The sequence below is a fragment of the Paramisgurnus dabryanus genome, chromosome 2 (assembly GCF_030506205.2).
Source record: "Paramisgurnus dabryanus chromosome 2, PD_genome_1.1, whole genome shotgun sequence".
Taxonomy (NCBI): Eukaryota; Metazoa; Chordata; class Actinopteri; order Cypriniformes; family Cobitidae; genus Paramisgurnus; species Paramisgurnus dabryanus.
The window spans coordinates 27529862-27545983 of record NC_133338.1 but is presented as its reverse complement, the minus strand read 5'-3'; the positions used below and the strand labels follow the sequence as shown (position 1 = coordinate 27545983).

The 16122-nt window shown below is 39.3% G+C and overlaps 1 protein-coding gene across 2 annotated transcripts in view; it reads right to left on the bottom strand.

The window, feature by feature from the left end:
• Positions 1–16122, bottom strand: part of ccdc102a (coiled-coil domain containing 102A) — an 83637-nt gene that overhangs the window by 5132 nt on the left and 62383 nt on the right. Inside the window, exons 7-9 of one of the 2 annotated variants that reach the window (XM_065267647.1) lie at positions 7968–8138; positions 7777–7880; positions 7417–7527 (exon numbers count right to left, since the gene is read on the bottom strand). In XM_065267647.1, the coding sequence (XP_065123719.1) occupies positions 7417–7527; positions 7777–7880; positions 7968–8138 (386 nt within the window). The remainder of the gene's footprint in view (positions 1–7416; positions 7528–7776; positions 7881–7967; positions 8139–16122) is intronic. The other variant, XM_065267648.1, reaches the window with a different exon arrangement.

Sequence of the window (16122 nt, the reverse complement as noted above, 5' to 3'; positions counted from 1 at the left end):
GGCCGGTGTCCTGCAGAGTTTAGCTCCTACTTGCCGTAGCACACCTGCCTAAAAGTTACTAGTATGCCTAATAAGACCTTAATTGGCTTCTTCAGGTGTGTTTAATTATGGTTTGAGCTAAAATCTGCAGGACACCGGCCCTCCAGGACCGAAGTTGCCCATCCCTGAATTAAACCCAGCTGATATTATCAGTCCTGTTTTGCAGTAGAGATCCACCGATGGAAAAATGTATCATTACAGAAGAAAACATTACACATGAACAAGCAACTGAAATTTAAAGCCTGGTTTCACAGGCAGGGCTTAGCTAAAGCCAGGATTATGCCTTATAAATTAAGATGTTTAGCATCTTTTATAAACATGCCAGAGAAAAAGACTTTACTGGTGTGTATCTTGATACAAATCAATGGCACTGGCATATTTTAAGATCTGTCAGTGCAATTTTTTTTAGTTAAGTTTTAGTCTAGGAGTAGAATTAAGCCTTGTCTGCGAAACTGGGGGTCAGTTAATGGAACAGACTGTACTAGCAAACCATTGGAAATCCAATCTGACCAATGAGAAAGCAGCTGTGTAATGGTCTTATAGCCCAACATCACCATTACGGAGACATGTAATAAAAGAACACACACACACACGAATCACGACACCAATGTGACATACATAATAATCCAATACAACACCAAAGACCTTTTCATTGCCACACAAAGGATATATTTATTAATACGGTATATCCTCCCCCACATGCATGATATACAAAACAACGCAGAAATACACGGCCATACAAAGCTTATCAGCTGCCTGTTACTCAGCGGAGGTGTGTGTTACATACTTGATTTTTAATGCCTGGAAACTCGGATAAGAACCGGTGAGCTACATTAAAGCAGTGCAGATCCATACCACCAGCTTTCTAGATCACATCTATCTTATGCACAGAGTCTCTGTGAAGTTCAGCCCTCCACTGAGAATCCTATCTGTCACATTCCACAGCACTTTCAAAGTGCTTTACTGAGAACCAATGCTTAACACAAAAGCACATGACACACACTTTCATCCTGCGTCTCCATGTTTAACCCTCACGACTGACTTTGCGGTCTTTAAAGGTCAAATTTTTCCTGTGTTTTGAAAGCTTTAATTGTGTTTAATTATTGTGCACAATATAACATGTGTTTATGTTTTGCGTGTAAAAAAAACACATAATTTTTCACACAATTTACTTTTTTCTACCGCTGTTTTCACTGTCCTAAAAACGTGCTGATGTCTTTCTTGTTCTATGGCCTGGTCCCAAATGGCGCACTTCGTGTGGACTTTCAGTCTTGTTGCCTTAAATTGTGCGTGCTTGCTTAGTCTACGAATCTGTAGGGTGTCCCATCTGTCATTTTTATGCTCTGAAGTGTGCTCATCTATGCGGTCTTCCACGCACTTTACCAACCCATAAGTTCTTGCAAAAGAACAATCAGAAAACAGATGGGAGGAGTTCTCACTGATGGGCAACTTTTCTTCCTATTTCTGGCGTGATGCTCAAGTCTGTCCCAAAATAACACTCTGGTGCACCCTTGTGGATTTGCATCAAGGGTCCCTAAAGTCTGCACTACATGATGTCATCAAAGTGTGGACACTGAGGAAGTCCACAAGTCCGAAGTGCCATTTGGGACAGGGATTATGAAGTCCATCCTTCAGAAATATTTAACAAGTTCTGATTGTGTAGCTGGTTTAGTGTGTTGTTATTCGACAGCAGCTTAGCTTAGCTGGTGACTGGTGTATTCCTGTGGGCGGAGGTTAGTCAAACACTCAGAATATTGACATCATATATCTGGGAAGTAGAGGGCTGCAGTCCAAACCGGCCGTTCTTTGTAGTCCTTGAAAAACGAATTCGGTTAAAGAAAATATATCGCTTGGCATTGAACTTGTGTCAGCTATAAGAATCACTTTTGTTGAAAATTTGAAATTTTTTATGAGTTACTGTTTTCTACCTAAAATTATCCTATATGTAATGTTAACAACATTATGGGAAAATATTATCTTGATATCTTTAATACTGACAAAGGGGCTGTTTCTACCTGTTATTAAAATGTGTCTCGGTCAATCGGATCACAATTGGACAAAAAAGACACATTCACATTTACACCTGGTATTTTAATCCAATTTTCTCAGTGGGTGGTTTGGGGGCGAGACCCTCTGCTGTTGTTTGTAAACATGCTGCACAGGCACAGAGTTTTGTATGTGTACATGTAAGAACTTTCTCTAATATTTCAGAGCAATTGATGAAATAAGCTCGCAAACTTTCAAACGCTTGCATAATGAAACAAATGAAAAAGGCAGAGAGCAGCGGCTTCAGTTTGATCAATTATAGGCTCAAGATCGCACTAAAGTAGAAGTCATGTCCAATGGAAAAACATTGTGCTTAGTACATTACATTAGATCAGTGGTTCCCAACCGTTTTCACTTCAAGGCCCCCTAGTTTCCCACAACAATATTTGAATGCCCCCCTTCCCCCTACTCACTCAAAATAAATAAAATTCCAAATAAAATTAACTAGATCTTGGAATGACTAGACAAATATGGCTACAAAAATGGCAAAAAAATAAGAAACATCTTGATTTTTGCTTGTTTAAGCTTAGCTTATTGCTTGTTTTGTCCATTTTAAGTCACCTTGAGGCCCCCTTGGAAATCGGCTGAGGCCCCGCTGTGGGCCCCGACCCCTTGGTAGGGAAACAGTGGATTAGATCAATAGGTGGAGAGTAGGCGCTCTTCTTGTGTGGCTGCTTGAACCACACGCGCGTCTACAATACAAAAGCAATCCGGTCAAATGTGTTTTTCACTACCTCTGAATGTGGTCAAAAGTGGACGAGCTCGAAGCGTTTCACAACCCTTTAAACCTGTCTTCGTCCATTTGTGATACGATCGACTATCATCTCAGTAAGGTCATGTCAAAGACTGAAATAAAAAATATCTGAATTTCACAGGCAGTGTCACAAATATAACCAAAATAGATTTAGAAAACCGCTAGGAATGTCCCACTTTGTACATTTAGAAAGTCTTATTATTTACTTTATGTATTATTTACATTTTTGAGGGATGTTAAAGTGGTTAAATGACTGGACATTTATCAAATAAAAAAAATCATCACTCTTCAAAAGGTTGAATAGTTGAAATATAACACGATACGTTTAAGGTTACATATGTTTCTGAGCCATTGAAAGACGCTTACAAACAAAACATGAGTTCAACGCGTACAGAAAACAGGAGCTCAGTGTGAAATGATGGATTTAGGGCTGGCTTACTTCACGCAGGGCTGTGAAACATTGTCTGTGCTCATATATCGATTTACACACCAGGTTTATGATTATAGACTGAAGCACAAACAGTCAATTCTTATCCACTCTCTGTGGAAGCTGAGAGAGAGAGAGAAAGAGAGAGAGAGAGACTATAAAATATAGTGGAGAGAGACTGTAGCAGAAAGGACAATAATGAAAGGGGCAGTGAGGACAAGGGGAAGGTTAAAGAGACAAACAACATGCAACAAGCCACTAAGGGTGAAACAGTGAGATGAGAGGCCAAGTTCACAGTTTTAACACTGAAAAAAGAAGCAAATAGGCACGGTGGGGGTGCCAAATGGTGCTGCTGGCAGGCTGAGAAGAGATCCCGTCTCGTGCTGTGAGACTAACAGACAGGCAGAGACGCTGCAAACAACCTCAGCCAACCTCGATCATAGAATCTAAACCTCTTCTTTTCTATTATAAGAATCCACTGTGTCCAGTGTAGATGTTGCTTATGGGGTTTTGGCTGGGCGGAGACACATCCAGCTGTGACGAGATGCTACTCTGAACTTCCTGCGGCATTGGATGTAGATATGAATGTGTGTAGTTTATGCGCTACTGCAGTGCAGAAATAATTTCACTCAAGAAAATTGCAAAACTGTTTTCAATTATGTGTCCCAGACACTCCACATATCTATCAGAAGTATGGATAACTCCAACACACAGCGGCAAATAGCATTAGTTACATCAGTGTTGGTTTGGATGGGGGGCTCAAACAAACAGAGCGATGCGCCACAGAGAAACGTGAGATTATGAATTTCACACTTTATCTTTAAAACCAATCAAGTCCATTAAGAATAAAGTGCCATCAGTTCCCCAATACAGTCATTTTTAGTCCTCTCCTGTCACCTTGACAAACCAGCCTCCGCTACACCATCCGCAGTCTCCATGACAACTTGGACAAGCACTCATCTCCATCTGTTGCCCTATCCACCCATGGTATGCTCCTCCCCTCCTCTATTGCTGCGATAAGGCTGAACTCTGGCCCACCTCTCAGATGGGCGGTGTGATTGTACTCTCATCCTTTATTCGTCTCATTCTCTTTTATGTTGATGTACGGTCCTGGCTGATAACATGGTCACCAACCTTTTCTCCCAATAGAATGCCGGCTGCTTAAAGCTTATGAGCAAAAAGAACATGAGCTGATTGAATAACCTTAAATATTAAACTTCAGCATGTAACTAATCCTACAACGTTGGCGCTGCAGGCATGAATTATATTGTGGGGCTTATTGTGAAAAGGCCATTACTGGGCTTACATTTTTTAGTCACATCTAGGGACCAGAATATCATAGAGGCTTGGTGGTAGATATATTTGGCTTGGACCAGCAAAGAGCCATCTAGCAACTATCCAGAATACAACCAGCTACACAATACCTTATCAACCCAACCCCCTAAGGCGAATTCACACTGATCCAACATACGTCAACAAACTCATTCATTCTGAATTATATTCAGTGATGTTGGCGCTGGTCAGTAATGTGTGGGATGATACAAAATGAGCGGGTGCCTGCAGTAACCCGCGGTTATGAGTCATCCAAAAATATTTAATGATATTCTGGTCGAGGTCGGTCGGGTTGTTTGAAATAAAGAGGCCAATTATACATTTTAAACAATTTCTACGTTTAAAAAATGCAGGCCAGAAAGTGGGTCAAGTACAATATTATTTATTTTTTTGCGATCCGAGTTGTGGGCGGGTTAGTTGAAATCGTTGGTCGGGCTGCTGTATTTTTTACATTGACCAGCGCATCATTGGCACTTGTTGATGTACTGTAGGACGCAGTTCGTTGGATCTGTGTGAATTATACTAGCTATAGCAACCACAAAGAACATCCTATCAATTGAAAAACAATGTTGTAACTTAAAACAAGGTATTTGTTTAATAAAAATTGTTTTATTTAGATTTTCAGGTAAGAATATTGTATTTTCTATATAAAATCAGTTCTAGATATTAGCAAGTTGGCTAATCGCTAATTTGTAATGCTATAATCCTGTTATCTTTTTTTAACACGAATCTAGTGCTAAACTATGATATTTTACGACACCAACTAAGTGCAAATATCTTTAATAAGTATATTATAAAGAATACAAGAATGTATTCCAAACATTTTTCACTGAAAGTTTTCCAAGAACATTAACTGGGATCAGAAAGCTAAAGGAAGGGTAATTCCCATCAGCATTTAATTGTGACGTTTTTTCACTGCAAAGTACGACTTTTTGGGGGGTACCACTTCCAAGCGAGTCACACCATGTCGTCATCTGCGATTTGTTGTACGATAAAGCATCCACATGCCAGGAATCAAGAACACCATTCCATCTATATGATCCATTGTTTCTGTGTTATGAGTTTGTGTTGCATTTACAATTATGTCACAACAGTAGAGGCGACGCAACCAGTGGCGGCTGGTGACTGCTCTTCTGAGGGACGCAAATTCAAAATATGTGTTTGGAGTATCATGTGTGTTGCTCATGTTTTCTAAATATGTGTTTGTTGCATCATGTGAATCATGTGCATCACGTGTTTTGTCAAAATAAGTGCCTGCTGCACACGCGTCAAAACCGTTTATGATAAAAGAGACGCTCACGTTAACAAAATGCACGCAAGACACTCCCTTAACACCAAACTGATTATGCAAGAGATTATGCGAGTATTTGGCAAACATGAGCATCTCTTTCATCATAAACAATTTATATGCATCTGCAGCAAGCACTTATTTTGACAAGACGCAGAACACATATTTTGACATTACGAACCACACACATGACGAGCTACATACATGTTGTGACGAACTTCGCATCGCCTGCCCTCGAAAAAAAGTCACCAGCTGACACTGGACGCAACTACAACAAAAAAGGGCAGTTAACATTATAACGATAACTATAACAAATAGAGTTTAAAAAAATTTATATTAAAGAGAATAGCGGAGTTCACACCACAACTATAACTTGAAAAATACAATGAACAATATCGTTGGGATCTCTTTCTGAACAATTTTTTCCCAACTGATGAACGGCAAAAAACTGACAGCCAATCAAATCTATAGAAAAAACTTCAAGTGCACATGCATTTGAAAAGACAGATGACACTCTGGAGAAGCTCATTGCTGAGGTCTATAACATAAAATTACCTCAGGTATCCAGCGCCACCAAAAGCTAAGTTATTAGATTACACAAACTACTAGATTCACTGTATTGAATTATGAACGCGGCATATTGAGGAGATCTGCTGGTTATACGCGGTGTGTAAATGCATCAAGAACACGTAGTTATACATTCAATGACATGTGAACAATTACAAGTGTTTTTATTAAAGAAAATATGCAATATTAGGTAATGCCATTAAAGGTAAATGACTTGCGTGAGTACTGGGCCTCGCGAGCGAATTAGCATAAAGTTATCATGATTGTCCAGTGGCGTGGACGCCAAAATAGTTATCGTTATAGTTAACGTTATAGTTATAATGTGAATGGCTCTTTTGTCTATAATACCACCCACTTTGAAGCGCTTCTGTATTATGGTGTAAACCGAGCCAAAGTAGCCAAGTCGCCCCATGCCGTGGAAAAACTCAAGTGGATTTGACATTATACTTAGTTGTTGTTTTTAAAATATCTATATTAGAGTTTAAAGAAAGGTAAGCATTCTTACGACAAAATGAGTTTGCCAACAGGCTTTCCCCAGAAATTATTGTATATAAACAATACAATATTCTTATCTCAAAATTAAGTCCTATGTCCCAACTAATTATAACAACCTGAGCTTTTTGTTTTATGGAAATTTTTGAATGATGTATTCTTTGTTTGTTTAGACTGCTCAACACCTGACATCCTGGTACACAACAATAAGCCATAGCGAACATTCTGGACTTCCTTTCCCAAAGCCTTGCTTTGCAATCATCATGGCAGCTGAAAAAGGTCTATTGAATCCATCTCTTCCCATAGCAATAAAACACCGAGAAACATATTCATTAGGACTGCACATAGTAGATAAACGACCCATGTTTTGTAACCACACAGGTGTGAAGTGGAGGAATTATGCCGTGCGAACGTCTTAATCGTTAGAAGCTTTCCATCAAAGTCTCTATAAGCACCGGCATGCCGACATGCCTGTCACCGTTCTCTCCAGCTGCCTGAGCCCACAACACTGCTTCAAGTCTCCCTGTTACTACGGTAACCCACTGCCAGGCAGCTCGGGATTGGCTGCGGGTAGGTGCTAGCCTGAATGCAGCCAGAATAATGAGAGAGAGAGAGAGATGTTGAAAGAGAGAAGAGGCAGAGGGAATCGTTGACAGTTTACACTATAAACGTGCCATCTTATTCATGATGTTGTGTAACAAGGAAGCTTATCCTGAATACATTACTGACCAAAAGAGAATTGCATTTTTAACATATTATTCAAACAAAATGCACTGCTTAGGCCGTTCGGAGAGATTGTTGAGTCAATGATATATTTTTCTGCGTGCTTACCGGGATTGTAGGTGCTCCAGCTGAACTTGAAGATTTTCGGATTGCTCCACCTGCTCATCCAGAGATCTCTGCAGCTTTCTGGTTTGGTTATGAGCTTCATCCAACTGAAATCCACACACACAAAATATCAGAGTTAAATAAAACATCAAACCTTTATTAAAACAATAATGAACTCTGGGTTTTTGTCTCACCTCATCTTCAGCCTGACCCAGCTCTTTCTTCAGTTCCTCCACCCTTAGTCTGAGTTTTTTAACTTCTGCCTCGTGCTGCTCCACGCGCCGGTTAGCATGTGCCAGCTCGGCCGTCTTCTCCTGGTACTGCTTCTTAACCTTGGAGTGGACATGTCGCAAATCTGCCAGTTCCTGCAAAGAGAGCAGATGTATTGACTTCAGACATCAGACTGCAGAGAGATATAACCGGCCCCATATACCTCAACAGAAGTCATTTCAGTTTCACGAAGGACAAAAAGGCTGTTGAAGATATGAAGTGCTATAACGGTGAGCTCTTTTAGAATAGGATTCATTCAAGGTTTTCAATCTTATACTGTGAAAAACTCTTTTAGAAAGATTAAAAATACGAAGGAGAACTCAAGCACAAAAAGCTGGTAATCCAAGCAGTAATGAAAATAAAGCTGATTATGTTCCCGGACATCATAATTATGAAGGACAATGTTTGTACTTGACCTGTGGTAGGACCTCACTGGTAAACTGCTACTTTAAATTGTAATGTGTATACATTGTATTGTTATCTCCATATTCTTCACTCCCAAAACTTAATATGATAGCATAGCCTCATTTTGACACTTTGAGAGCACTGGACATAAAAAAATCATAACGTACAACCAGGGGCTAAATTAGGATTTGTTTTACCCTGCGAGGAGTAACACTGGTGTGTTTCATTGTCATGCTGGACCTCTTTTGCTGGAAAGGATTTGATACTGTAAGTTTAGCCTTAAAGTTGTGAAAAAGGTTGACAAAAATCTTTGCAAGAAAAGAGCACCTGAACTTGCATTAAATGTTGCAAACCTTTGAATTTTATATGCATTTGTTACACATGTCATCATGCACAATTAAAGGGATAGTTGGGCCAAAAATGATATTAAACCAATGATTTACTCACCCCGAAGCCATCCGAGATGCAAATGTCCATAATTTTTTAGACTAACACATTTTCAGGTATTTTAGAAAATGTGAAGTTATGTGGTCCATGACCATGTCCTTCAAGTCCAAAAAATGTGCATCTTTCCTTCACAAAATAAATCCAAATGGCTCCACGATGATAAACAAAGGCCTTCTGAGGGTAATCTGCACCGTTTTGTTGTAGAAATATCCACATTTAAGACTTTATAAACGAAAATAACTCCCTTCCGGTAATGCCGCCATCTTTGTCGCGTCCGCATTCAGGATGAGAGCTTTCGCAGCTTGCGGAGGTTTCTCTACTGCTGCTCTGAAATTTGTCATACGTAACTAAGAAAAAGTGCGTACACTACACTAATACTCACCTGAATACAGAGGAGTCTAAGATGGCGGCGCTACCGGAAGGTAGTTATTTTCATTTATAAACAGGGCTTGACATTAACACCCGCCAACTCGCCAAATGCGGGTAGATTTCGGCTGTGGCGGGTAAGACAGCCAATCCCACAAGCCACTTTGGCTGGTTGAAAATACATTTTTAATTGTAGTTTTCTTAAAAGTTATGCGAAATGATAAACAGTGCGCAATGCGACAATGGGAAACTACAACTCGCATGAGCACTCTGCACCCAGCGCAACGCACAGAGACCGTTTGTTGTCAAGTTTATTAATATAAAATTTATTTTACCAGCAACAAAATTGTGGCCAGTGAAAATGCTGAGTGGCTAGTAACTTTGGAAAACAACTAGCCACATTGGCTGGTGAGCAAAAAAGTTAATGTCAAGCCCTGTTTATAAAGTTTTAAATATGGATATTTCTACAACAACACCGTGCGGATTACCCTCAGAAGACCTTTGTTTATCATCGTGAAGCTGTTTGGATGTCTTTGGGGAAGAATAGATGCAAATTTTTTGGACTTGAAGGACATGGACCCCATAACTTTACTGTTTAGTAGCTGTGTGCCGCTCGTCTCTTTCAAAAGAGGATGTCATAAACAAATGAGTACCGTTCACTCCAGTAACTGACAAAAGACGGAATACGTGAACTCCACTGCTTTGTTCTCATTGGTAGTCACTCCCAAAAGTCGCTCATAATTTGCATAAATGTAAAAATTTCTTAACTTTGTCGCGTGACTGGACACACCCCATCCTGTCGTCAAGGTTCATTGTCGCTCATGTTGCCGGAAGCCGCCAAGCTTCCATTGAAATCAATGAGATTGCGTCGCTCTGCTACTTCTAGTTGCTGCTAGTCTGAATGCAGCTTTAGATCTTCATTCTCTTTCTAACTCACATTTCTAATGACCCTGCACCTTCTCGAGGTTCTGAGTGAGATGTGTTGTGTTCGATTTAAGGCAGGGCTGCGTAGCGCGTGGTGACAAAAACGTTTGACGCGTCATGCAAAATGACCGGTAAAACCCGGTCATGAATTCCGTTTTTGTCGGGGATGCCTCCGACAAAATGAGCCTGATGCCTATTTTCCATAGGAATTAATAAATGAATAAACGTTATTTGTTTCGCCTCAGTGCACATGGATCAGCACTAGTGGGCGCACTGCCGTGGAGCAATTTAAACCCTGCGTACAACCACCAAAACCCTGCACTGCAGTAGCTGTTCACTTGTTAAGATTCTTGATACCAAAGCTTATATTGAAAAAAACACATTGACAATACTGGCCTTTCACTATACACTGGGGGCCTATCCTTGTCCCAGACTAAAATGCATGTTTGAGCTGCCTTAATTTAAAAAACACCTGACACTGACATATCTTAATATACATCAGTGCCTTGTTTTGTCTGAAGATGCAAACAATATTTTTTTTTGTATGGTATGTTTACAAAAACTACTTAAATGTCCTAATATAGCTAAGGCCTAGTCCTGGATTAATTTAAACCCTGTCTGGGGAAACTGGCCCCTTAAAAGTACGGTTTTTCACCCTGTTGATTAAGACAGAGCCATAAACTCTCTTTACAATTAAACATTAATGGAGGACAATTCACTGTTCAACCATTAAGTTTAATAGATTCAATCGAATGAAAAGAAATTTAACACAAACCACTGTGTTTAAAGAACACGGTCAGGCTTAGTCAGGCCTTACTTAACCAGTAACTTCAAATCAATGGTGAAAACAAATACCAGTCCAATGTGAAACAACCTAGTATGATCTACATTCAGTGAAGTGTTTGACCTTCTTATGTTTCTATAGCCACACAAAGCTCATAATGTAAACCCCTCTGTGGTCTTAACGGTGAAGAACAAAGAGAGGGGTGTCAAGGGAGATTGAGGGGGATGGACCTCAAGGGAAGCACCAGAATCCAATTAATAATTTGTGAGGATAATCAAGTAGCTAGACAAATCTCATTCATAATGTACCTCCCCCATCACAACATCAGTCAAACCGTCTGTTTGTTTTAGTGCAGGACCATGTGTGCACGTATGTTTAGTACGAATGCTTCTGTATCTCTGTTTATGTAAATAAGTCCAGTCAACTTATTTTGGTGCAAATTAATTTTGTACTTGAAACCTAGACAAATGAAATCGACCACAACAGGTTATGTGACATGCCTTTATTGTTATCTACAAAAAAATTGTCTCTGCTGACCACATTTTGATTACTGGGTGCTTTAAAACCAAAATCATTTTCTGTATACACAGTACGGTGCTGTAGTACATTGCATTATCCTGTTCATGATGATGTTAATACAATTGAATTTTTGTTTTTGAGATAAAAAATAGCTTGCTTTTGTGCAATAAACTATTTTGGTATAAACAATAAGGCTGCCAATATAAAATAGGAGAACTGAGTTAAAGCTACTTGAGAAGCAAAGCTTTAAAGAAACACGAGGGACGCTACAACAAGACACACACACTTACAGGCACACACGTATACTCTCTAAGCCACCTGACAGAATGAGATTCCCATGCTGCTGTGCCGTGTATTGATTTCTGGGTCACTGAAAAAGAGGACAAGATCTTCTTGTGTTTTACTGAGAGAGCCGTAGCATAGTTAACCCCAGAGCAAATTACATGACTCTATGTGGAGTCTATCCTTCAGTACAATCTGTCAAGTGAAAGGTGAGGATCAATGAATACAAGGGTAAAAGGATCAATGAACGATTATAAAAATGGTTTCGGTGCATCAAATGAATTATTATATCATGCAAAATACATTCTTTTTAAAACTTACATTTGAAATAAGAGATTATTGTAATTTGCAAATGTTTGTAAACTTTTAGAGAGGTAAGACATCTTTTCCAGTCCAAAAACGTCATCTGGGGTAATCCCAGTAATTGCAAGTGGGCCTCCAGAGGAATAGTTCAGCCATTAATGAAAATGTCCCCATGATTTTCTCACCCTCAAGCCACCTGAGATGTACAAACATCTCAGATGGCTTGAGGGTGAGAAAATCACGGTGTCATTTTCATTTTTGGCAGAACCATCCATTTAAGGGGTCCCCAGGAAACTTCAGAAGATGAAAGTGAAAGAAAAAATTGCACTGATATGAAATCGTCCACTGATACCGATAGCTGATTATTCAGAGCAGAGTCCTGCAATGGGTAAAAGAGTCTAAAACGGGTGAATTGTGACATTCTTAAAATTCACAGGTAGGGATGCGGGCGGATAATGAACTCTGTGAGGGCGGGTAGTAGCGCAAATGAAAATATGTGCAATATTTGTATGTCTAAATTAACATTACACGCGCAACATATGACATTTGACCCATCACGTCACCACCACTGCGACAGTGCGCGACCTTTGTTGATGCTTCTCGTAGGCTAGTTGGAGCCATAGACAGTAAAAGAAATGGACACAGCGACCCCATTGGATTCAACGGAGACAAGTGAAGTCAATTAGAAGCACGCACTTCCTGAGTGTCGAGCGTACTGCGCAGACTCAAACTGAGCTCAATGACGTGGATGTCACGTGAGCAACCTGTGTGACAATTGTAAGTCTTCTAATAGCCGTGCCATGGGAAATCTGAATAACCTACTGAATCTTGCAGAGACGGCGAGCGTGAACAGGAGCACATTTGGTTAGTATTTTGATTAATAATCTCCCTTGACTTTATGCCTCCACGTCCACCCGATTGCCTCATAGTCAGTAAAAGATTGCCTGTGAGCTTCTCTCCCAGTCCATACGGTAATTTCTCTACTGTGCGACAGAAAGTCGCAGGTTATGACGCAATCGTTAGCCTATTTTTACAAAAACTGCTTCTACTGGGACATAACGTGAGATACATGGTAATGGAGCCTTTTTTCGTGTTTCTTTAGAAATAATTAATGGACAAATGGAGTCTTTAAACGCCTCAGATGTAAAGTTATTCGCTGTCAAAGTGACGCCAAAATGAATGGGAGTCAATGGGATGCTAACAGCAGATGGGTGTTCGCTAAGCAATGGCGGCGTCCAGGGAAGCTTCAATAAAATATGAAACCCTGCCCCCCTGGTTGGAGCGAGCATTGCAGGAGTTGCATAAAGTTTTGCCGTTGATAGCCGGAGGTGTGGAACCACTTCTTTTAGAAAGCATTTTGAGACGAGACATGGGAGCACAGCCAGGGTTGTGTAGGAAGGTTGTATTTTTTCTTGTTTTTAGCATGTGTGATTTGTGCGTGTGCGGGTACGGGTCGTGTAACGGGCTAAATATTAACGGGTCTGGGCGGGAGTGGATTTAATATTTATATTATCACGGGTGACTGGTCGGATCTGGTTTTGAACTTTGCGGGTACAGGCGGGAGCGGGTCTCCAAAAATGGACCTGTGCAGGATTCAGAGTGCCGATACTAATAGTTTGGTGGCTATATTAACTTGCGTTAACTAAATTCTGAAGATTACATTTTCTAAATGTTATGATTTATATAGTGACCATTAATATTGAACATCAAACTAGGGATGTTTCTTTACATTTCTATACACAGAGCTCAAATTCATTGCATTTTCCTGTTCTCTTTTGATTGACATAATATATTGGCCACCAGCCGATTGTGTGAAAAATTGCTTTTATCGTCCGATACCGGTGCATCTTTATTATGATAATTTTAGTTTTAAAGTGTTTATCTCTCCTTTCTTAGTACATACAGCATATACTTTCAAGAATTGTTTATATTTTGTTTTTTCCACTACATTCCCCTTTATCTCACTCACTGTTTTTTATGGTTGCACAGTTTAAAGTTAATTTATACATACAAATATAAAAATGGATATATATTTTAAGTCCTTGGCATCATGAAGTTGGAAAATCCCTGATCTATTGAATCAACGCTAAAAACCTTTTTCACTTTTTATAGCAAAAACAAACACAAAAACACATCCATGGTGCATATACAGGGCAACAATGCTTATTCAATCTTTTGCAATTTGGCCACCCAGATTAGTAATAACAAGGAAACAGGATGACTAGTAATACCACTAAAACAATAACAATAAAGACATAAATGTTTGCCAGGCGTTGTCCTAAACAGTCGGTGGATTAGCACATGCAGTTGTGAATAATGCAAGAAATATACAGCTGACGCCTGATTATGTGAGTCAGACCTCCAGAGTTTGTGCATAGACTGTTTAGTTAAGCTGTCACAATGTATTACAGGCTGTAAAGCGGCTGTTATTGAAGGAAAGGGCAGCACAAACTATATTTGGCCTGAAGCAAATCAGCAACCCCTGAGCAAGCAATGTTACTTCACAGTAAGTTCATGTCATCAGGAAGAGGTACAGAAGATGGAGCAGCAAAAAAGACAGCAAGAAATAATTCCTTACTTAAGGCAAAAGGCACTTTTTATTTATTTAAAAACTACTATGTTCTGTAAGATCACAACCAGATTCAGAGGTGCTTAAAAACAGTAATGCTTAAGGAAAAAACACATCAATCTCGCTTTCACAACACGTAGGCAACGATACACAGGCAAGTACAGCATGTACAGTAGTGAGATTTTATCTAAAAGTAGAAAACTTCAAAGCCAAGTTTCATATCACCAGAATAGAAAGACAACAGTCTGAAGAGAGTAAGTGAACCTAAAGAAAACATTTTAAGCAAAGATAAAGTAAAATTGCAAATGATGTCACGTCAAAAAAAGGAGTCTGTGATTTAACAGCCTTCTCCACTTAAAGGTTTAATTTTTCATCTGGGGCAATTTGGGTCTTGCCATCTCTGCTGAGTGTTTTGATAGTGAAAGAGAGGATCTGAGTGGAAGTATGGAGAGGGTTGGATGAATAAAACATGCCATAGCTTGATGAATGATCCATGATGGTATAGAAATGTACTGCAGCAGAAGGAATGGAAGGTGAAAAATGGAAACCCGGAAAACACACCTGATCTCTCTCTCTCTCTCTCTCTCTCTCACACACACACACACACACACACACATTCTGGTTTCCATGTTTTGTGGGGACATTCCATAGACATAATGGTTTTAATACTGTACAAACTGTTTTTTCTATTCCCTAACCCAAACCATCACAGAAAACTTTCTGCTACTTCACATTTTCAAGAAACATTATTCTGTTTGATTTATAAGTTTGTTTGGTCACAAATTTACTGGTATTCATATCTTTATGGGAACAATTGGTCCCCAGAATGTGATAATTACCAGGTACACACACACACACTTTCACCAAAAAAAATATTTTCATTACATCATACACTTTAACTGCAACCACTGTGATCCCGTCCGAGAAGGCTTCAGGAAATTTTCTTTTACGACAGCCTACGGTAAATGTTAAGTGATCATTACACAAGGCAAACGTACCACACATTTATGACCTACTTTAGCACCACTAATCATGGGATTTGACTGTTTGATTCACAGATTAAATATTTTAAATGGATCATATATACACAAGGCTTTATGACTTTCTACCACAGTTAGATTAATCATAGTGCATATCCCTTATTCAGAATACAGATTTAAAAAATATTCAAATATATAGATGATTCAAACAGATTCAGTCATACAGATACAAAAAAATGAATAACAAAATTAAAATATGCAGATTTGATTCAAACATTCAGATTTAAACGCGCCAATTCAAACATTTAGATGTGATTCAAACGCGCAGATTTAAACACACAGATTCTATATTTAGACTTACACACAGATTCAAACATTCAGATTTAAACATTCAGATATGAATCAAACACGCACATTTAAACATTCAGATATGATTCAAACACACAGATTCAAACATTCAGATTTAAACACACAGATTCAAACATTTAGATTCAAACATT